Raw genomic sequence first — 25,108 nt, 5'->3', positions numbered from 1 at the left:
TGAGTCATACCCATCTCACACGTGCCTTAAACCTACGTGAAGGACCACAATCAGTGCTTAAACCTATGAAAAGGACCACAATCAGTGCCAGAAACATGGATTCAGCCTCTTAAGGTATACGTAGGAAGGTTTCTCTCTGCATATGCACATACATATTACATTACAACCTTCATATGAATCATTTCACTGTGTGTATTGGTCATAACATAGGCACACTGGGCATCATGAGATTCACATACAGTGTTGCATGTCTTGGCAATTGGCCTTCTGTATTCTGAAATCTCAAAAGTCCGGATCACTTTTGGAATTTTGTTTTCTAAACGTCCACAATGGGGCTCATTCACCAAGTCGTCTAGGTAGATGATTGTTTTGTTTTCGAAGAAAAACCCACCCCCCAAAATGGACTAAAAGCAGGAAGATCTCTTTTTATGGTCATACCCATTTGATGAACTCTAAATCCAGCAGCATATGTCAACTGGTATCAGTTAGTAGAATACATGTCTTCATATCTCCATATTAGACTATATAAATAACCTGGCATTACAGAGGACATACTGTGTTTGTGCAACAACTACATTCTTACAGATACTGATGCCCAGTTTCAAAATGAGATAAAATCTAAGAGATAAGAGGTAACTAGAGGTCATTGTGCTTTATGTGTGAACATTCTGGAACATTGTGTAAATGTAGTAGATTAGGGAAGTGATTTTCTGAGTCACTTCACCATTTTCTGCTGCAGGTTTTTCCTGTTGATCCCCTGAATTTGAATCAGACAAAGCATTCCTCACTTTCCCTAGTGCTGTTTGAGTGCAGCGTGAAACACAGTTCGACCCCTGACTCAACCCAATATCTGGATGTGAACCCGACATCCAATAGATCATGGGTTTCCGGGGGGCATTTGTTGACATGTGGGCTCATTTCACCACTATTGTGTAGTTCTGAACAACCCTGACCACAGAGCCAGAGGTCAGATGTCAGAACTGGAATATTGCAGAAGCATGCTGTCTTCTGGAGGTCTGTGATCACATGAAGAAAATGCTGAATGAAGAGCGCAGGTACTGATGCTCTTAAATTATTTACAGAGAAACCAGAGGTAGAGGTTGTTTGCACAATAGAACAGTGCCATGTCAAAGTTATTAGAAATATGCCTACTGATAGCAGTAGGTCTGGTTCATTTGACAGTTGTTTTTGAGCATGCTTGCGAGATGTTTTGTTGCATTTAAGTGCCATCAAGCAACAAATTAGAAAATTTGCAAGTATGGTTTCAACCCTGCCCATTTGCCCTGGTCTGTCTAAATCTGCGAACTGTGAAACTAAATCCAACTTAACTAGAAGGGCACTCGGAGAGCACACACCTGCCCTATCTCGGAATATAAAAAATAAAAGTGAAAAAAAATAATCCACCCCTGGATCCACCCCTTAATCAACCAGTTTCATGACAGTCAGCCTGGTATTTTTTGTGGAACCCTGCTGACAGACAAACCAAGAAATGGCAGTGACTGGAATAAAAAGTCTAAAATCAGTGCGCTGTGTGGTAACGTTCCTTTGTGTTTGAGCTGGAGAGACCCAGCTACACAAGCATGACATTTCACTCCAGCCCTGGGTCTTAACATTCCGTATCCAAGGACCAGCTACCCTGATCACTCTGCAGAGATTTCATTAAGAACAGTAGCTCTGAAAGGCCATTGTGGATTGAATGACGTGTGCTTATGAAGTGAAGTTCTCTGTGTGTAGTTGTGGGGATTGGTGCAAACGGTTTCTGGCTTTCACAAAGTGCATCACAAATGTTGAAATACACATTTTTTTCAACGCTTAATTTGCTTGATTTATTTTTCAATGCTTATTAAACACAAGTGGGGTTATTATTGGATTCTGTACCCTGAGTGTCAAGGGTTCACAAAATAACAATATTTACCATCAGAGGTGAATGTTTTTTTTTTTTTTATCTTTGTCATGACATTTTTCGGTAAATGTGTTAGTTTGTTGGTTACTCAGCACCCCTTGCAGCATGTCTCCCCACATTTCCAGAACACTGGATAGCTCCCCTATTTGTTATTCTATTCATATTCCAATATTACAGAATTTTGCACCGTGTCAAACAGAATGTTTGTAGAATGCTGTTCCACTCTCTACTCGGTGTGTGTGTGTGTGTGTGTGTGTGTGTGTGTGTGTGTGTGTGTGTGTGTGTGTGTGTGTGTGTGTGTGTGTGTGTGTGTGTGTGTGTGCGCGTGCTTGCTTGCGTGCGTGTGTGTGTGTGTGTGTGTGATTTAATGTGAGCGCTGATTTACTGTTGGCTTCAGTAATATGAATGTAAATCTTCGTCTTCACTCAGGTCTATTGTAACAACCGGGCTCATGGGTCGCCATATAAAATGGAAATGGAGAGTTCAATAAAAAGCCAATGTTTTTTCCGATAAATAAATGCATTGCCCAAATCTAGGGGTAAATGCAGGAGGGGTACACCGACACACCAACCCAAAAGCCAGAAAGGAAGATATTGGAAAGGGTTTGGTGAGATTACCAGGGCAGCCAGCCTGTCAAATGATACACGGTGTTTCTGTCTTTAATCCACACTTTGTCATGTGTAGATAATTAGATGATTATGCCTAGGCTTCACCTAAACACTGTTGCACTGCCACTGCAAGGCCAGTGAGGGTGCAGAGGAGCAACATGTGACGTGAGTCCTTACACTTTAGGACAATGACGGTGTCTAGAAAAGAACAAATAAGATGTACGATTTGGACCCATGGGCGACTGGGCAGAAGAGAGTATTATTATACATCCGTAGTGCACCAGCAGGAGTTGCTATTTTAGATTTTTCGATGTCGCCATGACCAGGACAGAATACCTTCTTTGTGAAAGCATAATGCATAGCAACAAACACAGCTAGACCTGGGAGGTGTGGTGATGTAAAAAGACTCATTTGGGGCTCAAAGGCAAATGATTACACACAGCAGGTCTCTCAGCATAAAAATGATCCACCTCTAAAAGAGTACTGCTGCAGGACGGTGTCAAATCTTAAGTGTTACGTGTACACTCTGCTGTGGAAATCATAATTTATGTCCAGTTACTGGCTACATCTTTGCTAATTTTATGAACGTTATATGTTAATCCACAGAGCAGATATGTAAGTGTACAGATGACTCTTAGAGATGAGAAGTGTAGGAGTACTGAATGTTGTCCTGTGAATAAGCTGAAGCAGAAAACACCTTTGCCATCTCAACAATCCATTTATTCTGAAAACAAAAAAATGTTCTGCTCAATCATTGACTGTGGTCTCGGGCAAGGCCACATGTTCCACTTTCAAACGAGGCTCAGAGGAGCCCAATAGAGCACCCTGCAAATGATGCCCATTACATTTGTAATGGTTATTGTGTTGACTGCAACAGCAGTATTGAAGCAGGAGGGAGAGGAAAGCCTGGTAGACTACATTTCGAACAGATTGTGAATCGCACATAATATTAATTAAAAAAAAAAGGAAAATATTCTATTATACATTTTTAATGTACATTTGCTAACTTTCAAGTACAAGTTTTGAACCATATTCCATAACTGATAAATAACTGTTAAATTATATTTTTACCCTGTTTTCCATCCACTTTGTTTGAGGATAATAGCAGACAATAAAATCTGCGTAAACACGTTTTACACAATTTAACCGTTTTATCCTGCACCAGATGTCACTTTATTCATTCATAATTACCATTCTTGAGCATTTGCCAAGACAATGACAGCCATGTTGTCACTGCTCACTCTGAGCTTCCTGTTGGACTTCAGCTCATTTAGAGATTCAGTGAGGGTTGTGTCACTCCTTTTACTTTGGCTTGAAGAGCGCAGGTGAACCCCTGCAGTCAACTACATTGACTTCACATACCTCTAGAGATGACCATGTTGGAATTTGGCTCAAACGTGAGTGGGAACACCAATCTGACCAACCAACCAATCGAAACCAACCAATCGAAACCAATCCAATCTAAACCAACCAATCTAAACCAATCCAATCCATCATATTGGTGTGGCTCAACATGGAAGATTAGTCATGAACCAATGAGGGCAGACTTGTCTTTGGCAGTCTTTGTCATCACCCTTTACCATCTTGTGATAACTTGTGATCACATCTGGCCGTGTGAGACTACTAACCTGTTTTGAGTGACTTGTTTGTAAATTTGTCTTTTTCTTGTTTGTGTCTTTGTATTGTTTTGTTATTGAACTCTGTTAGAGAATATTTAGACTTGTTATCAAAGATTGCTGTGTTTATTTCCTAAACTAGTCATAACTACCTCATGAATGAATTGAAAGACTGAATATTCTTCACTGCCTTTATAAGCTATATAAGCCTGTTGATCAGTGAGATTACAACATCTTGCATGGTCAGATTCACCGCATTTAGCTCATAAGCAGTGAAAGTAGGATGACAGAATTGTAGTTCCCGGAATAGAACCCTAACCAGACTACACACACACACACGCACACACACATGCACTGCATTTATTTGATCAAATTTCTTCTTTAACTTTGTTTCATATTTATTTTTACCTTTTATTGGTCCTGTGTCAGTTTTTTTATTTGTTTGTTTCATTTTCCTGAGCAGAGGGTGGTTGAGCTGTTGCGCACCTGTTGTTCCTGCTGAGCAGTGAAGCGCGCTGGTCTCTCTGGGTTCAGACATGAGGGCATTCACCAGCGTCTTTGAGCGAGAGCTCTGGCGTCTGTCTCCTTCTCCCCCAGCACCTCCCCGATCCCCTGCACTGACAGATGGAAGGGGACTAATAGCATAATTAAGTACCCGCACCGATGGTTCCTGTTTACCACACGGTTGCTAAGCAGTGACATCAGCCGATCCCTCCTCTTTCCCTCTTTAATCCTCTCCCTCCCTCTCTCTCTCCCTCCCTCCCTCCCTCCTCCCTTCCTCCCTCTCTCCCTCCCTCCTTCCCTTTTCCCTCTCTCCCTCTTTCCACTCCCTCTCACTCGCTCACGTCGGTGTATCCTGGCGGCTGGCTGGAGTGTTAGAGTGGCAGAAGAGCGCTTGCAGGCAGGCAGACGGCATGGTTACGGTGCGCCGGAGTGGCCAGCAGTCTCCCTTCATGTAGTCAGCTTGCAGCGGCACTCTCTCTCACTCTCACACACACGCATGCATGCGCACACAAACACACGTACACACACACATATCTACACTCTCTCACTCTGGCATTCACTCACACACACTCACCGCACCACTCTCAGGGGTGGGGGGGTGGGACTTGCGCTTTTTCTTGCCTTTCTTCTGGGGGGGACCAGACCGGCACGGAAGAGACAGAAGAGTTTGTCCTGGAATTTTGAGTTTTCTTGTTTTTTTTTTCTTTCTTTTCTTGTTTTCTTTTCTTTTCGATTTTTTTCGATTTAAATTTTTTTACTCAGATTTTTTTGTGTTGTTTTGTTTTTTTTGTTTGTTGTTGTTGTCACCCACCCACCCACCCCCTCCCTTGACTGGGTCAGGGTGGTGTGCGTCTCCTAAAGGGCTGCATGCATGACACAACGCAAAGGCGAGAAGACGACCATCAGCATCCAGGAGCACATGGCTATTGACGTGTGTCCTGGCCCCATTCAGCCCATCAAGCAGATCTCTGATTACTTCCCCCGCTACCCGCGGGGTCTGCCCCCCACAGCACCCCCGGCCCTCAGCCGCACCGGCTCTCTGCGCTCCTCTGCCGCCAGCCAGCAGTCTGACGGGCCCGCCGCCGCCGCCGCCGGTGACCAGCCGCCAGGCGATGAGGACCTGGACCGAGCCTTCGCCGGGGGTGCCACCGCGCCACCCGCCAGCAAGAGGGACGAGGAGCCGGATGTAGAGGGCTACGACTCGGACGACTCCAGTGAGTACGCTTCCTCCTGCCTTTCACTCAATGCCTCCTCTATCTCTCTCTGTATCTCTCTCGCTCTCTCTCTCTGTCTGTCTCTCTCTCTCTCGCTCTCTCTCTCACACTCTCTCTCTCTGTCTTCTGCTGTACATCTGTGTTGCTTCTTGCGTCTTTTCCTCTCTCTTTCTCTGTCTCTCTCTCTCTACCCCCCCTCTCTCGCTTCTCTCTCCCTCTCTTTTCTCTCTCTTTCTCTCTATCTCTTTGCTGAGCACTTTGGAGCTTAACTCTGCAAAGCCAACTGTTGCTGTACAGACTGCCATCCGTCAGACACACAGGAATGAAACTCTGCTGTTTTTAAGTGCTCAAAAAGGTCAACACTACAATACATTGTGCTTCTATGCACCCTTACCATGATGCATTCCCCAAAACAACATGCATACCATGGCCAGAATACAAGGAAATGTGGGAATCCTTCTTTCAAGCACATGGAGTGAATCATATCTCCCAGTTGCTCTATTTCAGTAGCCGATATTTAATTATTTATTTTGCTGGCAGGAAATACACGCAGTCTGTGGACATTTGCGGGGGGGATTTGGAGAGAGAGAGAGAGCTGTTTACATGGCCAGCCCAAATGGCAGTCAGACGCACAATTCAAACGCTACGTGTGAGCTCACCCAAACGTGGGTCTGTTTGGCTCATTACAGCCACAGCCCGTCACAGGATTATTAAGCCAGCCAGCTCACGGCTGAGAGAGGGTGCAAGGGTGCACTCATAAATTCATACACGCAGATAGGAACCGTATCAGCAGTATGGTGCAAGACGCAGAGTTTTGGCATCCTCGTGAATATGTCACTACCCAGACAATAACCGTATGATTATTTTATTGACTTGTTGTCGTGGCAGCTCTTGTGCAGGTTGCCTTGTAAATACAAGCAATGAAATTTGCGTGACCATAACATCAGGGTTATTTTATACGTACTCTGTCTACGATGGACTTAATCTATACTGAAGAGAGTGCTTACAGTGGAGTGCTTGTGGAGGACGAGGGGCTTAGAGCAGCGCTGTGTGTTTCCTAATCCAGCACGGCTTTGGGCTGGCATGGAGTGATCTGCTGTTGACAGATGTTGACCTGTGACCTTGTCAGTAGGCGTAGCGCACTGGGTGACGGGGATCACCAAATCTAGCCTGATTTGGTGAGGAGATGAACCCCCTCTCTCCAGGAATCCCAGTGGAGGATGTGAACTGCTGACATTTTTACAAATGGACTCCCAGTGTAGGGATCCCCTGCATCCTGTGGCATTGCAGTGATATGTCTGATTGAAAGACTGAATGTGAGTTCTGAATGCAGAGCGATCTGTCTGTCAGTGTGTTCTGCAGTGTGTCTGTTTGTGTGTGTTTATGTGTGTGTGTGTGTGTGTGTGTGTGTGTGTGTGTGTGTGTGTGTGTGTGTGTGTGTTTATGTGGATATAATGAATATCAATAGCAATCAATTTATGTATTGCCTGAATCTATTCAGATGTGCCCATTTTATGCATCCATTTCTTGTGATGTTAAATTTGCACGCTGTTAGAATACTCTACTGTCTATCAGCCGGTCAGATGTTTGCACTCTTAATCACTGTCCGCCCGGGCACCTCCCCTCCCACCGCCTGCATGGTGCCCAAGTGGAATGACAATCAACACATTAGCACCGCCAAGAACCAAATTAGCATCTAATGTGAGTCTTTGTTATGTGAGACGGGAAATACGAATGCGGTCGTTTCCACTGGATTCCAGGTATTGTGAGAGCATTTGACCAATCCCTAACCAGCATTAGGTGGGCAGACAGATTCTTCGTCCTCAAGAGCAATTGCAGGAGGCTGTTCAAATGCAACAGATGGCTTTCATACAAACCACAGATAGTCTTGAACTGGTGTGTTTATGAAGCATATATTTGTATCCTTATATGTATTTTTGGAAAGGAGGTATTTGTGAAAATCAGTACTTGTTTTTGTTCACCAATTTACAACAAACCAAAAATAAATATATATAATATTTATGAAATGCATGTTCGGCGGCTCATCATTTCAGTTTACTCTGCATAATGGCCGACGAGAGTCTTTGCCTGCTTTTTGCACGCGCTGGAATGGGATGCGAAGAGATGAAAAACAGCCCACTTAGCACTGACTGATGCAACCTCCCAATCATTTGTGAGTGTTTATGCGCCCTGCACCAGGGGACTTCTGGGTCTCAGTAGGTAGCAGGGAGCACTCTGAGGACCAGGCTCAGCCCCGTCGTGCTGGTTGGGTTTGACTGCACCACAGCCTATTATGCTCCTCCTGCTGTACCTATGTACAGTAGCTCACTCAGACAGTCTCATGTGGATTCATTTGGTTGTACATTTCCTTTGAATTTCAACGTAATTACTACACCAAGTGTGAACCTACATGGTCTAAATTCTTTCATTTTTTATCATCTCTATGGACTAGATGCATATGATATTTGCTTAGTTTAGTGCTCATCCTCATAATATTAGGAGAAAAATATGGTGGAGGTCTGTCTGTTGCATGAGTATACTTTAAATGACTCAAGGAGTTAATGTATGAGTATACTTTAATTGACTCAAGGAGTTTTTGCATGAGTATACTTTAAATGACTCAAGCAGTTTTTGCATGAGTATACTTTAAATCACTCAAGGAGTTTTGGCATGAGTTTACTTTAAATGACTCAAGCCCAGTTCTACTTTTTATGCACGCTGAAATAGGCTTCCAGTCATAGATGGTTTCTTATTTGAATAGGAAAGTTTGTCTGGGTAGCTTTCACATTAAAGACAAAATGAGAAACATAATGTAGCTTTTCAATGTAGACTTTCCATTGCACTCGTTCATTCACTTCAGCTGAAAAAGAATTCCACTGTGCTCAGTGTAATTATTGGCCAGACTTTACACAAATAAACCCATATCAGGGTTTTAGGTCATGCTCCTCGAGGCTCTACATTTTGGATGATGAAGCACTTGCTTTCCCATGCTTGACCATAAGAGTTTCTATCTAAACATCCCCCCTGGAAAGCAGTACCCCCTCTGCCAGCATCCTGCAGAGAGATTTCACTTTGACATTAATATTTCTGACAAATTTGCATGAGGCAGAGCAAGCCACCATGGCGTCAACGGAGATTTTAATTGAAAAGGAAAAGTTCATTACCCACTGAGTCCTCCTGCACCCACCCACCCACGTACACACACAAACACACACACGCACACACACACACATATGTACGTACACACACACACACACACACACACATGTACGTGCACACACACACACACGGAGCAATCAAGTCAGATGTGGTCATGAGCTTGTTAATTAGGTCCTCCTCATGAGATGCCGGGAACACAGGCCTGATCCTACTGCTCCCATCCATGATTAGATCAGTCTCGCTTCCATCTCGCTCTCCTCAGACGGGGAAGAGCCGGGCATGTCGTCCATGAAAGGCGGCTGCATCGAGCCAGCGCCGGAGGAGATGTGGCAGCCCCACTTCTTTTATGCACGGGGGCCAGACGGTGGGAGAGATTGCCTCGTTCCTCAGCTCTTAATTATGGTATTAAACCGTCAAAGAAAAAAGGACAAAACCGAAAGGCCGACTTCTAACTCTTATCTCATTACTCGGGTCTACGCCAGTGAAAGAGCATCTAGAACGCAGATTGCGCAGTGAAATAGTTATCTTAACCTAAACATTTGTCAACACTAACCTTTTGGGTGACACGCCAGCCATTTCGCTACAGACCCATGTCTCAGGCTGCCGTGGCAGTGTTGTACTACGTTGTATATCACCGTGTTGTGTGTGTACAGAGTATATGCTCCACGCAGCATGCAGAGCCCTGAGTGGATTACGCAACGTTTATCAGGCACTGCAGCTGCGTGACCCAGAGACACACTCAGGTATAAGCAGGGATTCCCTGAAGCAGGCCAGGCTGCAGAATCCTATTAAGGGTCTATCTGCAAGCTGTCGTCAGATAATGACAGGGAACGGGGACGGGCTGGGTGCTGGTTGGGTGCTGGATGGGCGCGCGTAGCATCAGCGTCCGTGGAGCGGCCCAGAGCCACACGCCGATTCTGATCAGCCGACAGCCCTGGCGCTGTTGTGTTTCATCTGTGGCCTCCACGGGGGCTTTCTGCCCCGAACGGCCCCTGGTCTTCGGTGTAAAAAAAAACAAAAACAGAGAGCACACCCACAGCAGCCGTCATGGCTCTGCCCCCGGACACACGGCAGAGCCATCAGCCATCTGTGATTGTCATCAACAGGGGCGCTGCCTCGTCTTGTTTGGTTTCGGCGTGCTTCGCTGACACGTCTCCCCCCGTTGCACTTGGCAGAACTTTGTGACCAAGCTGTTTGTGAAGGTGGCCGCAGTTCTACTCGTGGGCTGGCGATGTCATGACTGTGGAGCTGCTTGTTTGTCTGGGTATTGTTTGTTCGTTTGCTTGTTCTGAACTGTTCAGCCATGATGTTCTGGTTTCCTAATGTTCTTGTAATGTTGATTTAAAGAATGCAGAAGCTTACAGAACTAATGGTTCCTTAAATATGTGTAATATTGATTTAAAGAATTCATGTAATAAGCCTATAGAACTTATTAGCTCCCACTCAGACTAAAAGTGTATAGCGCGTTGGTTATGTAACCTATCCTGTGCATGTAGGTTTCTTTTCTCCAAAAGGAAGCAGAAGGTGCCTGTTCATGAACGTGCAGATAACACCTCCAACTCTTTATGGTGTCAGAGGTACTTCAAAGCCTCTTTGCCAGGCCTTTATTTATGACTATCATTTTGGACTATAGTTTAAAAAGAAATTTGCCATGGCCTTCATTAATATATGTTACACTTAGGCTCAGCACGGTCTTTTATTGTCTTTTGTAGCAGAGTTATGAGGTTTGGGTGTATCGTTTTAAACAAGTGTGGTGTGAGCACTGCTTTATTTCTGGGGGGGGGGGGGACTCGGTGCGCTCAGCAGTAACATTCTCCTCACCCAGTGTGAGTGTGATCAGGAGAACTCTTCTGCCTCACTGCATGGGAAACAACAGTGTTTGCGTAACAATATAATCTGTGTTGATGAAGCTGATAGCTTGAAAAGGTGGACAAAACATTGGAACTGGCACCATGCCGGGATGGATTATCAGCCGCTCGGAACTCTGCTCGGAAGTGCTGATCTGAGAGACAGTCAAACATGGCACCTAAGGTGTCTGTTTTTCCTGTGAAGACTGAAGAGTGAAGTCTACCGCTCCACACCAGGAAATCAGGACACATGCTTGCCATGCTCTGTCCATCCTCCCTGGCCCTACGTCCAGCAGGGGCCTAGGATGTTCGAGCGCTGTGGAATTGATCTTTGTCCTCTTGCACCTCTAAGCCCCTTAGCCAGCAGCCAATCCCAGTGGAGTTCCGGGCATTCCCAGTGGTCCGCAGAGGACCCTGCAATCCCATCTGCCCTCTCCACTCTCCAATCTCTCAGCTCAGGGCTCTCATGCTTGTAATCCCTCTAATAGTGGAGATGTGATGGCAGAGGGGACGGGTGGGTGATACGCTGCATGTGGCGTGTCAGGGCGCTCAGCGGGATCATTTTGGTGTTGGGGTGGGGGGGGGGGAGGGGGGCTTTCCCTTACACTGGCTTCCCGTTTTTAAACTCGGAGGCGGCACTGGAAAACACCTTGGAATCCTCCAGTTCCTCCAGTGAAATCATTATTTTTGTTAATCTCAGATGAGCTGCAGTACCATCTTGTTTGTCAGAAGAGCCAATCCTGATATTGATCCCGCTCCCTATTGTATCAGATCCTCTAGATCTGTCTACGTCTACGTCTCCACTGTTCACCCTCTACACTTTGCCACACAGATGGAATGAATAAATAGGAAACTTTTTTAAGAGCTTTCTTTATTAAAAGAAACTGCAGACATACCCTCTCCATCCATAACTTCAAAAGGAAAGAAAATAGTTCAAGTGAATACTTGACAGGGCCCAAGGCTTGTCTCAGTGTATCAAGTAATAGAGTCCAGAACACCAGATGGGACATTGTTGTTTGCCTTGTTCTAGCAAATAATACTAATATGTTACAGGAAATTGCCACATGACCTCTTATTCCTCGCAAAATGTTTTTTTTTTTATCGAATAGGCCTATAATACTGGAGACAATACAGGAACAATGCTAGTGTGTTGTTTTATTTATGCAATGTATTCATGTATTCTATAGTTTGATTATTTTTGTTTTGGTGTCTGGGATCAGATATCCTTATCTGTAGTACACGCAGTGCTAGCTGCTAGCGCGGGGTACATGAGGATGAACCCATGCTGCTCTAATCTGGTGGCGGCTGCTGCGTCACTTCTCTCCAGACACCAGCTGCTGCCCCGGGGGTCGTCATGGGTAGAAATGGCAGGCAGGAAATGGGCAGACGTCGTCTCGCTGTGCATTCGACTCTTAACAAGCAGCTCCACAGACATAGAGCGGGCACAGTATCAGTGAAATCACACATTTACGGGACAAGGGGTGGAACCAGCTGACCAGCAGACGAGTGTTCTGTCTCCTCACTGCTGTTGAAGTGCCAGTGTCCGTATCCTGCCCAGCATCTTACGCAACTCTCTTACCCAAAGAGCACTGTGTAGGATTAAGGACTTGTATAACATGCCATATGTAAGTCTTCTTTCAGGGACTGAATTTCAGTCCCTCTCTCTATTGCAGGACATGTTTTTTTTTCAGTCATCGGACTGGTCATTTCCAGTTATAGTGTATATCAGAGGGTGACTCCTGTTAATTGAGATCCCCGTATATCTCCGCGCACACTACATATAAAGTTACACACTTTGAACTCCCTCACGTCAGCCATTAAATGTCATACACTTTAAATCTTGTGGTATGAAAGGCCTTATTTCATTATGGAGGTCTGCTGCAGTACATACCCAGTTTTGCGGAGCGCTTAGCTTCGTGATTAAGCATGCAAGGGCGGGAGGTTCTCATCTTTCATTTCCTAATGCAACACCCTCCCAGTGACATACTGCCGTTGAAGTCATTCATCTCAATATATATTTCTCTCGTCCCTGCCCACACTCCTGCACGTAAAGGACGTCCGGTACAGTGAAAGACTGATCGGAGAGCAGAGGCATGCCCTTTCTGTGTGCCTCATACTAAGCAGGCCTGTCCTCCATGGGCCGTGCTGTTTGCGGCACTCGACTCCCTTACCAGTGCGGTGCTAATAGCAGTCTAGTGCCGGTTTACTTTCATCCACAAGCACAATTGAGTGCCTTAATGTCCAACCAGGTTTCAAAGCATCCAGCAAATGCATTTTAGGAAAATGTTGATGATTTTTGAGGTTGTATTCATGAGAGGCTTCTAGTTGTGGTTGTGGAGACTCGTGCCATTTAATCTGGCTGTCTTCTCTCCAGTAGTGATTAATCTGGTATGCAGTAGGCATGGCATGAGTTTTTCGTGCAAAGTTAGCCTCTCACAAAGTAATGCCTCCCCTCAGACATAGACCTTTCCTCTCTGTTCTGGTTTTGTTTTTGGCTGTGTTCTCTGTTCTTTTGTTCGCTTCCACTTGTTTTGTTCTCGTTTTTTTTTTTGCCAATTCAGCCTTGGGATTTAGGTCCTTGTTGCTTGTTTTGTTTTCATTGACAGTGTAATTGCGAAGTTTTGTACTGTGATGAAAAAAAAAAAAAAAAAGCTGCTCAGTGAAGCCCTCCAATGCCCTTAGAAACTGTTTAATAAGTTACTGGGCAAAACAAACTGGGAGCATTTTCATGATTAGACCCATACTCCTGATGCTAGCGAGGAGGTTGTAAAGAGAAGCGTGCTGAAACTCTCTGTGCTGCACGGAAGGGTCATTTTTCTCCAGCAAGCCGATACACAGCCCTAAGCTCTTTAATCCCCTCAGTTGCGCATTAATACCAAACACTGGATAGACACCAATATTGAGGCTGCCTGGCTGTTTTGCTAAATTTAGCTGTGTAGCTCAGTGATTAAGAGGCTTCTGGCCTTTAAGTTGTTAGACGAGGGTCCTTGAAGACATTAAGGTTCATGCTTGCATTCCTCAACGTCAATAGCGAGACAACACCAAGACAAAGGGTTACGCTGCAGGTTTTGTAAGATAACAACCATAGTTGCTCCTCTATGTTTCCTCTGTGTTTATTCATTTCTTCAGATCTTTTTTTCAGCACTTGATTTCCTATACACTGATTGAGTTGGACAGGCAGTGACATATAACTGCAGAATTTTCAGTCACTTTATCAATCATGTGGCACTAGCCTTCTGTTGGCCCCTTTACACTTAAGACTGAGGCCACCCCAAGGCTTTTCCTCGGGCTGAAGTACCTGTGGAAAACCCCAGCCCTCTATTACTGTTAAGGGCAATGATTACAAGTCACTCCAATGGCCAGTGGCAGATTTTCTCCCACAGTGAGTGCTACCAGTGATAGAACTACACGAGTGCTACCAGTGTTAGAACTACACACACACACACACACACACACACACACTCGCTACGGGAGAATATCTGCCACTGGCCATCGGAGTGACTTGTAATCAGTGCCTAGCAACAGTTGCAGGTAAATCTCGGAGCTGATCACCCCTGAAATGAAAACTTAACATTGAGAAATGTACCTGAGCTACTGGTGGCCGTGATGTTTTTTTGTAAATGTGTTTTTATGTAGTAGTATACAGATTCATGTTCATTGATTTATGCAGGTGGCTTGCATGCCACAGGCTACACTGAGAATTTTATCGTAAAGGTTTCCTGTTTTACCTTTGGGCCATAATCCATTGCCAGGGCCCTGTCTAATTCAGTCTTGCCTAACCGATGCCTTGGTCCAGCCACAGTGATGGAATGACAACATAAGCCTGAGGCCCCCCCCCCCCCCCCCACTTGGTCCAAGTTGAAAATGTAGACTTTTCCTCCAAGTGCCATTGCATTCTGATGGCATTTTGCCTTGGAGTTAATGTGCCTCATTTCATTTCAGGAGATGCCGGAAGAGTAATAGCAGTCCCATCTATGCATTGCATCAGTCTCCTCCACCCCCCCCCCCAAGAATCTCCTCTTAGGGCATCATTAAACAGCCCTCTCTCTCTCTCTCCTCCATCCCCCGGCGGTGTCTGATATTAAGCTTTGATTCCTCCGCCGTGTGGCCCACTCACCTGCCCAGCTGCTCTCGGCTCCCTTGCAGCGGTCTGCGGAAGGCCACCCGCCTGGGCTTTTTATGAAGCGCAGAGCGGAGCTCTACAGCGTAGTGATGAGTCACGGCTCACATCTGAGGTGAAAAGGGTGAGACCTGGGCTCCACAGGTGGTTAACGGGCACTGGCTAGAGCCTTTTTCAGACAGTGAAGCTCAATGGTATACATTGCTTGTAAGAGGCTGGACGAACTCACATAGCGTTTTGAATTGTGTGTGCGACAGATGTTTTGGTTTCTATGTTAGGTTTGTATTAGGTTGCCATCATATGTGCCCTGGGTTTATATATTTGTGTCTGCGTATTCTCATTGGATTGCCAGGATGAGGAGATGTGTTGCAGCTCATACCCAGTGGTGTGTTGGCCCCTCAGGCTTAATTAGCCAACGACTCACAAACTTAAGGGATGATTTTAAACTGAGTGTTACTGATTTTTTTTAAGCTAAAACAATGCTAGAGACTACCTCCGGCCTCTGGAGTAATATTGATCCGCTAATTAAGCCCTTACCTAAAAAAGCAGTCTTCAAATTTCAAACCAAAACAGCTTTCAGACATCCTGTGGTGTGCAGTGTTTTTGGAGAATAGGTATACCAACAAGGCCTCTTAGATATTTACAGTGTTATAGAAATACTGTGCAGCTACAGTTCCTGATAAAAAATATGTCATATATATCATAATCTATCATGAGTTATCATGTTTTGCTTACCATGGATGAAATGTTTTTGGTGTGCTGGTTAAAGACTCAGAGAGGCGTGCAGACATATTGGCTCAATTCACTGGGCCATTCAGTGAAGATAGGGGTATGGTCATATTTTCCCCAAATACATACTGCTGTATTCATAAACTACATTTTTATTTAGTTCTATTCATTTTTATAAGGTGTGTTTTTATTGACCTGACCTTGCTGCCGACCATTTCATCAGTGTAATATCCTGCCGGCCTATTTACTTAATGTCGCAACTGACATTTCTGTCCTGGCTGATCTATGCTTAATTAGTGTCAATTGATTTTGTCCCTGTAGATAACGGTAATAATCGAATGCTATAATTACACATCATCTAAGAGGCTTACTAACTCTCTTTTGCCAGGGTAAGTCTAAAGGGTGGATGTGGGGAAAGAGCCTAATCATAACACACATTAGGCCCTAACAAGCCACGCGTGTGACAAAATGGCGCAACATCATAGCGATGAGTCAAGAAGAATTGTTATTTGCATGTATCCAGTCATAGGATGCTAAGGTAGTGGGAAACCTCTGTGGCACAGATGAAATGGTATATTCATTTGTGGGTGTGTGGGTGTACAAGCCACTTATCATTTGTTTGGTTCAAGTCCAACAGATATCAGTGCATGTTATAAAATATTGAAGCTGTGTAAAATGATTAAGTATGTCGTGTTGAATCGATAAAAGCCCAGCACAGTTCAAAGTGTAATCAGTTCACAGTTCAAGTGTGATGATTGCCATGGTCTTCATATTATTTAACATATAGGCATATGGGCCTAATAAACATGAAAGCAAACTACATAACATATTAGGGAAATTATTTATGTAGAATATTGTGGAAAGGGTAGTGAAGATGTTAATAGGGAAGGGTAGCCTAATTTCTTAAGTGGTTACCGCATATAGAGATAGAGAAAATAATGCACTGTATATGCGCTTATCAATCGATAAACCAAAAACACCAAGGTCGTCTTCAAAGTATTTTTCAGCAAAAAAACGAAATACTCACAGTGAAATTCGCAAAACAGTCACAGCCACACTCACAGAAGAATGAGATCAAATTGTTGATCACACAATGATCAATCACAATCCTCTTCAGGAAACAAGACGTCCATGAAACGCAGGTAATATTTCATATCCAGAGCAAAGTGAATAATCCCAAATGGCATATAAACCAAGCAAAGGTTCAAATAATATTAAGAAACTTTGGACTTAGGAACTTAGGAAACTTGCTCACTTGCTCGCCTCCAAGTTCACCACAAACCAGGTGACTAGCAATCAAGAGAGAGAAAGGAGGTGTGTGACGGTTAAAAGTGAATGACAGCGAAATAAATTAATGGTCTGCCACAGTTCATCTCTCTTTAAAAATTAGGTTGCATTTTAAATTTGCAATTAAGTTTCATACATAACATATAGGCTAATAAGATAGATTTGATTATGAGACGACTTACAGGAAATGTATACTGAGCATCTCACCACGCTTTCTATATTTCTTTAGGGTTAGGGTTAGGGACACACCCAAATGAGGTGTCGGTCCGCCTTCGAAGGTGCTTAGGTCTGTGTACATGTTATAGAATTACCAAATGAAAATAGCTTCACGCGATGCCCTTCATTGCTGCGCCTAAGAACCCGTGGTGTGCATCTATCAAATTAGGGCCCATTGTCTCCAAGGGCCTGTGTTGCCAAGCTTTTCACTGGATTTCCAAACAAGGCACACAAGTCCAGGTGGAAAGCTAATTAAGTGTTGAGCTTCAAAGAAACTCCCTATCTGCCGCTGGTCTGCCACACATTGTTATATCGTTTGTGCTTCTCAATTGAAAAAGTGGTACTGATGCGGATTACTGCTTCCGTTGTTCAGCTACTGCAGGATGATATCACCTACACAGAGTGAGGAGCTAGAGATCGCACAGTGAGCCGCCCGGTGTTCAAACTCAACACTCTGCTGTAAGTTGTTGATTGGGTAGAGTCTACTTTCCCCAGTCTCCCCACTCCACCTAAAGTCCTGGGCCTAGGAGGCGGAGTGGGAGGTAGACTTTCAGTGGAACAACAAATATTTCAGCAGCAGCTTTGGAAGTCGTTCTAGTTTTAAAGTACAATGACTGCTGCTATATTTGTAAACTGTTTGAAGAGTCACTTTTAGTGTTTTTACAGGCTAAAGAACTGGATGAAGTACCTCACGTTACAGTGTATATGGTGTATATCTAAAAGAGATGGGAAGTGAAGCAGATAGATATTACTAAAAAGGCACACAAAACATATTTTAAAAGAAATCTGTATTAATGACTTACACGCACAGAATCATTAGTATTTAATCCCTCTAATGTGGATAGCCTCTCTGATGAACAGATAATGGCAAAGGCCCAAGTAAAACTGTCTCCTCAAGCCCAGTCTTTGTGTGCCTAATTAATCCTAATGAAACACCCCCCCCCCCCACACACACATACACACACACACACACACACACACACACACACACACACACACACATACACACACACACATACACGCCACTCTATCCCCATCCCCCCTTCAGGGAAATCTGCATTCTCCTTCGTACCTGCGACCAGCCGGTGCATTGATCATGGCGGCACAGCCTCCGCAGAGCTGAGGCTACTGGGGCAGGGAGCTGTCAGCGTGATCGCTGTGTTTGACGGCGCGTGCTGCCGCCTCTCTCCCTGCAGAGAGGAGATAAAGGAGGCACAGGCAGCAGCGGCGGCACCGATCGTACCGGAGCAGAGGAGGATTCCGTGGCAACCCAGCTCTCCCCGGGCTCCCTCTTCTCTTCTCCCCCCTCACACACACACACACACAGACACACAGACACACAGACACACAGACACACAGACACACACACCCTTCCCCACTTACTCGTAGTGTGTTATCTAGCTACCCTACTATGGGCAAGTACCCTGGATGTATGCAAACATCGTATGCTGGTCTGCAGCTTTGGGAGTGACTCATCTCTCTCAGGAGTGCAGTACACTCATCCCAGGGGTGGACCAAGCAGGTAAATGGAGAGAGTGGGAAAAAAAGTCTCCTCTTTGCCTAGGCACATTTATAGACATGTGCACGGCTGAGCCACGCGAGAAACAGCTCATGTGGTTTGGAGTTCTAGACGCCCCAAACTATGAACAACCGTTTTTCTGAATACTTGGATATTCGTGTGAGACTCAGGCAGATTTTTCCTCTTGGTAAAACCTCACAGGGCAGGTGCTTTTAATCTTATGGGATGTCCAGTGCATCCACAGCAAGTATACTGAGGTGTGTTTCCTCCAAAACTATCCGATCTATGGGTGTGTACAAAACAGAGGGGGTTGCTGCCTTGTTGCCTCGCTGCCGTAATAGACAGGTGTCTCATAAGGCATAACTATCGAATAAAGGCTTCTTCTAAGAACGTTGGTCTTGAGTGTTGGTCTTTTAAGATAACGTTTACGGTAACATATGACACCATCGATGCTTAGCAGACAGGAAAGAGGGTTATATCAGTTTATAGTTATATCAGTTAACAGTTCTTCATGCCTCTCTGTCTTATTAGACACCCTGCTGAGATTGGAACAGACCCTATGTCTCATGATCACTCGTGTCCTTGATAACTGATGATAAACAGACTGGCACAAATCTCAAAGCATGTAAGGAGCTCTGGGATTAGACTTTACAACAGGGAGCTCCTGACTAATATTGTACAGCTCATCATTGAACTGGAACTAAACATGTCACTTAACCATAAAGGAACATGGTGTGATATTACGTGCTGTAATTAATGCCTAAAGATCAGTTAATGAGCGTTAGACGAGGGTTACACCCCCCCCCCCATTTCAGCAGATGAGTGATAAGGTTATTGGCAGACTTTCCTTACCAAAAGAATGGCGTCATTATTTTGCTGGGTCATGGCACTCATTGCTGCACGTCTGTAAACTCAGACAGAAGTGCATCTCTCTCTCTGAAGTGTGTGTACTTGGGCAGCTCCAGACGACAGATGAAGGGGTGGATTGTTTCTGTTGGCAGGAGGCTTCTGTGTCTGATCTGTGTCTGACTTTTTGACTTTCACAGTTATTTGAAATAGGGGGGAAAAAACTGTTTCACTGTGGGAAATATCTATCTAGGAAAAAAGTTCTCTGACATGAAAGAAGGTTGACTATATCTACCACAAACGGCAGTATACCTAAATACCTGAAGAAAAGGAGTCTGGCTGGCTCCTTGTTTGTGCTGATAAAACTTCCCTCCACAATTTTGGGGGGACTGTGCCCGTAAATATACAAATATATTCAGAAGAGAAGTGTTGTTGCCGACGGCCTCTGTTTTCTCCCCAGAAAAAAAGATGCATTTTTTCGTTTCTCAGAAAGGAGGGGCTGTTACCTGCCACGAAGCCTCCCACCCCCACCTCCAGCTTAATGTAGCTCATGAAAAAAATAAAATGACCCTTGGGTGCAACTTTTCAAATCATCGCCAGCCTCTATTGTTTCTCCCTCTGGGCTATAAGCACCTTTATGGCTAGCAGGAGTGCACCCTTTATTCTTTTGCTTTTGAATACTGCATATTAAGGAAATCACTTAGAATTCCCAGACTCTTTTATTTCCTTGGCTTTCATATGGCATCGGGGCAGAGCCGAGCCGGTGTGCTGTGGCTGACACTGATTTGGTTTTATCCCGAGCCACACTTGCTGCTCTGTCGTGACCACAGGTGATGGCCTGGGGGGCTCCGCTCCGGTCCTTACGTGACGTCAAAGTTTTCCGAGGGCGTCTGACACGTCGCCAGGCCCCCGGGGCCATTTCCGCCACTGGCCCTGCTAGCTCGACCGCACCACCCCCCCTGCCTCCCCCCACTGTGAAATCCAGGATTTGCTTTGCTTGGACTCTGATAATCTCCCGGCCCTCGCTGGCAAGCCCACTGAGTCACAGATGCTCCCGGGTTGAGAAAACAAAAGCAGTTAATTTCACAGAAGTCATGTCGGGTGGTCATCATGGCCCTGGCTTTACACCTTTGTGGGCATACAGTTATCTGTGTGTGTGTGTGTGTGTGTGTGTGTGTGTGTGTGGTGTGTGTGTGTGTGTGTGTGTGTGTGTGTGTGTGTGTGTGTGTGTGATGAGTACGTTTTCAGTACGGAGCCTTTAGTCATGCAAATCTTCATCGTCGTTGAAGTAGTTATTGAAAACACATCCATCAGGAAGTCATAATTTGTTCACAATCTTCAGGCCACTACATGCTTTTTATACCCTTGACTTGTACCATAATTCATAAAACTCCAGCATTTTGTAAGCATTTCAGCGGGTCGCAATTATAGACTCTTATATGTAAGTGCTGCTACTGCTTCCAAGTGATCTCTGGGATCACTGTCTTTGTGATCCATGTGGCTCCCTCCTCATTTTCCAGACTAATTCACATTCTCACAGTCTCGGGAGAGAGCTGGAATGGATCGCCTGCTGATTGCCTGCCTTATTTAAGGCTTCCGGCAAACGCCTTGGCACACATTACTGCCTCAAGGAAAGCTTATGGTTGATCCCCCTGCCTGTTCTGTGGGCACCTATCCCGTTTTTCCACATTTAGCTTTTTAGACTGTGTGAGAGTCAGGAGCCAGCGCCTTTAACGTTTGAGCCGTCACTATTGCCTTTTCCATGGAAATGGTGCTCTTCAGCGTGTGACTCTGTCGTGTCACTCCCCCCACACTTCAACACGACCCGGTGATCAGAGACACTCCCGTCTGTCAGACAGGTACCAATAAAAGTGACTTCTACCATGCAACACACCGACTATCTAGTGCACAATTTTTTTTCCCTTGACAGTGTTCTCTTTTAGAGCAGGTAAATACCATGACAGATAGTGATCAGAGTTTGACCTCTACATGGCTCTCCTAGACAGCACAAGGCAACCTGTGCGCTGGTAAACAATGCCAATGAGGCATCGGGGAGGTGTCTGCCCGTGCATCAGGACAGACGTTGACACCAAATGCACTTTACTGACCTGCCAATTAGCTCTGCTATTTGCCAACCTGCAGTGCCGGTGACAGACTCTAGCCCATGGTGTCTGACTCGGGGACATAACTGCCACCCCCTCCAGGCATGGTCTAATGTTTGATGTTTAATGCGCATTGCACCGTATCATCGTGCCAAACCAATTAGCCTGAAAAGCTATTGTAGTGGAGCCATGGCTTGTCACAGTAGTCAAAGTTGTTTGTTTATGTGCGCAACACACAACACAGCGATCATGTTGGAGTTGCTGCTTGACTGCCTGACATTCTTGGCTCTGTGCAGTATCAGGCTGACCACTAAGTACTTTGTAGGCCTCTGACATATACGGTGTGTGTGTGTGTGGTGAATGTAAAGAGCACCCTCACACTCACCCCCAAGCGCGCAAACTCTGTGGGTGTTTACCTAATGAAAGCCATGGACTGGCCACTTGGCTCGCAGTGACACTTACACTTTAAGGTCGCGTGTTGTACCTTTCCGAGAGCTCTAATTAATGGATTGCTCTGAAGCCGCGGTCTCGTCCGTGGTGTCGACTGAGACATCCAGACAAGCTCCATGCCAAATGTTGACAGGAAATGAAGTCAGATGAAATCCCCCTGAACAACCACTGCCAATATTTGAAAACAGAGATTTCTCTGTGAGATATTAGGCTGGCGTAATGTAGACAGATGGAGGTGGGCACACCTTCTTTGATGTGTTTATTGGTACTGTAGGGGTTTTTTCATCATTTCCATAGTCTGTTGCTGACTTGCTAGTTGACATTCTGTCTTGTTTGTGTCTCTACATTTTGTTTGTTTGATCGCACAAATGAGATGTTGTGTGTGTTTTTGACCTCAGCTCTAAGTTGCTGCTTGCTTTGAGCTGAATTCCACGATTCGTCTGACCCTTTCGGAGGTCAATGTTTTATTTTGTTTTTGTATCTGTGCCGTGTTGTGAGAGAAGACTGGTAATTTGCCCCAGGTGAAACCTGCTATTCATGTTTTTTGTGTATTTGTTTTAGTTTGTTTAGTTTTTTGGGAGCAGATAAACTGTCAGTACTTCATTCCTTAGATCATCTGCAGATGATTACTGAAGGAAGGAAATTAGTGAAAAGAGAAATACCAAAATGTATATCATATATAAAATATTTTAATATAGTATACAATCAGTCATAATCCACTATGACACTGTACATTTTCATTACCAAAGACAGCACATTCTCACTCAGTGTCATGTTCAAATTCCCTTGAAAAGAAAGCAATATGGAAAAAGGAATTAAGCATGATAACCTACCAAATGAAGTCCATTTGAGTAGAAGAGTATGTACTACCAACTACTACCTATCTTTCCCAAATAGCAAAAAAATATGTTCAAATAATTATGTAGGGCTTTATTTATAGATATCCCCTGAAAATGATTTGTAGCATAAATGCAACTGCACTCTGGACTCTAGTGAATGTTTTGGAATTGAGTGAGATGTCTATGGTCCGCCTCATCCCTATGCATGCAGTGTTTCTGTGGTAGCTTCCACAGGCTTTCAAAATTGCTTTTCGTTGAAGGCAATGTCACTGACCTGGGAGAGAGCTAGAGGAGTTTGAGGTTAGATATTATCCTGCTCCTGTACATGCCAGCTGCTAAATCCAAACATGGTCTTTTTCTTTAAGCTTTGATGGCTTTGACATTTCAGATTGGTTCTTGCCATAAAGCCGACTGGTATTGCGTGTCCATCTGGACAGCTCTCAGCACAGCGACAAATACTAAAGCGTTGCCTTTCAGTCGCCAAGAGCTAAAATGATTTATTTTTTTGTTGGTGGTGGTGTTTTGTTTTGTTTGGCATTTGATTTGACTTTGAGGCATTTCTTGTTACGATATAATAACCGATAATATAACGATAATTATGTTCTGTGCTTTGGTAATTCAAGGCTCATCCATTCTCCATTATCCATCTTCTCTTGCAGAATGAATGTGATCTACAGTGTTAATTGAATTTATATATGCTTTAACTAGAGGAGACACATGGAGCATTGTGTAACCTCCAGTTCCTCCCATCCTGGCTGTATGAAGCAGCCTTGGCTCGGGTTTGATAGGAGCTTTTGTCTGCCTGATGTTTATAACCATCAGCGGGGTCTCCATTTGGCAGTTTTGTTTTTGTCTGTCCGAGGCAGACATTTGTGTGTAACCTTTGAAACCTGTCGGCTCCTGGAGGCGAATGCGTGCTAACTGAAATTAATCATGGGAGCTTTTTAATGAAGCAGGGGGCCCATTGGCTCGGTGTAATGCTGGTCCGGTGTGATGCTGGTTTGGTGTGATGCTGGTCCTCTGTAATGCTGGTCCGGTGTAATGCTGGCCCATCTCCCTGGCCAACCCTGCAGTCACTGCTCAGTTGAGAGGCTTCATTTGCAGAAAAGAATGGGAGCCGTTTGAATGCATTAACACATGAGGAGTTTTTTTCTCCCCCTCATGGGATAGATTAAAACAGCAAGTCTGTGTGAAGTCATCCTGTGGCAGGGACCATGGCGACATGGTCTATATGCAATTAGATGAGGATCAAATGGAAGAAAACACACATCAAGATTGAAGGCTTTTGGGCTAAGCTTGGCAGTCTTCACAGATGAATTTTGTCCGGTTCCATTTCAGTAGCTCCTGTGGTCTGCAAGTGTTACCAAAGGGGCTGCACTTTATTTCTGACACTAAATCACCAACCAGTAGCTATCTCTGAATGCTAATTGGCACAGCTGAAATCATTTCCTGCCTCCATTCAAGTTTTGCCTTTGTTGTGTTTCTTCTTTGAGGAAGTCATCTGCTGAGAGCACTCCTCCTAGCTTTAGCAGTCTTAAGGTAGAGTATAATTTAAAAGCAAGTATAATTTAAACTTTTAAACTTTATGAATAGACTTCAACTCTAATAATAACTAACTGAACTTTTTAAAGGTGCTATAGGTAAGGGTTTTAGTTTAAAACATTAAAAAGTTACAAATAGCAACAGAATGTGAAGAAATAACCCTTTTGACGTAATGTCAGGAATGGTGTTTTAATCACTAAAATCGTATTTCCTCTTTCGGAGGCTAAAAATAATGACAGTTAAAGTGTTTAATGATTTATGGAGAAATGAAACACTCAATATCGTATGAACAGACCCAAGTAGGCATGTCTATCCTGTAGTTAGTATCAACAAGTAGCTCAGCAGCAAGCAGTTAACATTAATAGTTAGACTATCAGCTAGCTCAAAAACTTGAGTGCTCAAATGGAGAGCTGTTTGCCTAGACTAAGTTAATGTAACATATACAATATCAATTGATGTTGATGGAGACACTATTTGTAGCCTAGATATCTTTCAACCATATAAAAGTTTTCATTCTACACGTAGCCTTCACCCTTTCCCATCTTTGTTTACTTCTGCGAGGGGAGAGGAGGTAGGGATGTTCACACTTAGTAGTACACTGGCCCAA

The 25,108-nt window shown here is 44.5% G+C and overlaps 1 protein-coding gene and 1 long non-coding RNA gene across 4 annotated transcripts in view; both read left to right on the top strand.

Moving 5' to 3' along the window:
* The window catches only part of doc2b (double C2-like domains, beta), a 150,076-nt gene that overhangs the window by 79,929 nt on the left and 45,039 nt on the right, over positions 1-25,108 (top strand). For all 3 annotated transcript variants that reach the window (XM_012821957.3, XM_031571520.2, XM_031571521.2), the window contains exon 9: positions 5,642-5,845. In XM_012821957.3, coding sequence (XP_012677411.2) covers positions 5,642-5,845 — 204 coding nt within the window. The remainder of the gene's footprint in view (positions 1-5,641; positions 5,846-25,108) is intronic.
* LOC122133074 lies at positions 5,862-13,592 on the top strand. Its single transcript, XR_006152524.1, has 2 exons — positions 5,862-10,268; positions 10,501-13,592. It is a non-coding gene; the product is annotated as an uncharacterized LOC122133074 (long non-coding RNA).

This window comes from Clupea harengus, chromosome 8, assembly GCF_900700415.2.
Source record: "Clupea harengus chromosome 8, Ch_v2.0.2, whole genome shotgun sequence".
NCBI classification, from domain to species: Eukaryota; Metazoa; Chordata; class Actinopteri; order Clupeiformes; family Clupeidae; genus Clupea; species Clupea harengus.
The sequence above is the reverse complement of the archived record's forward strand: the minus strand, read 5'-3'. Positions and strand labels throughout refer to the sequence as shown.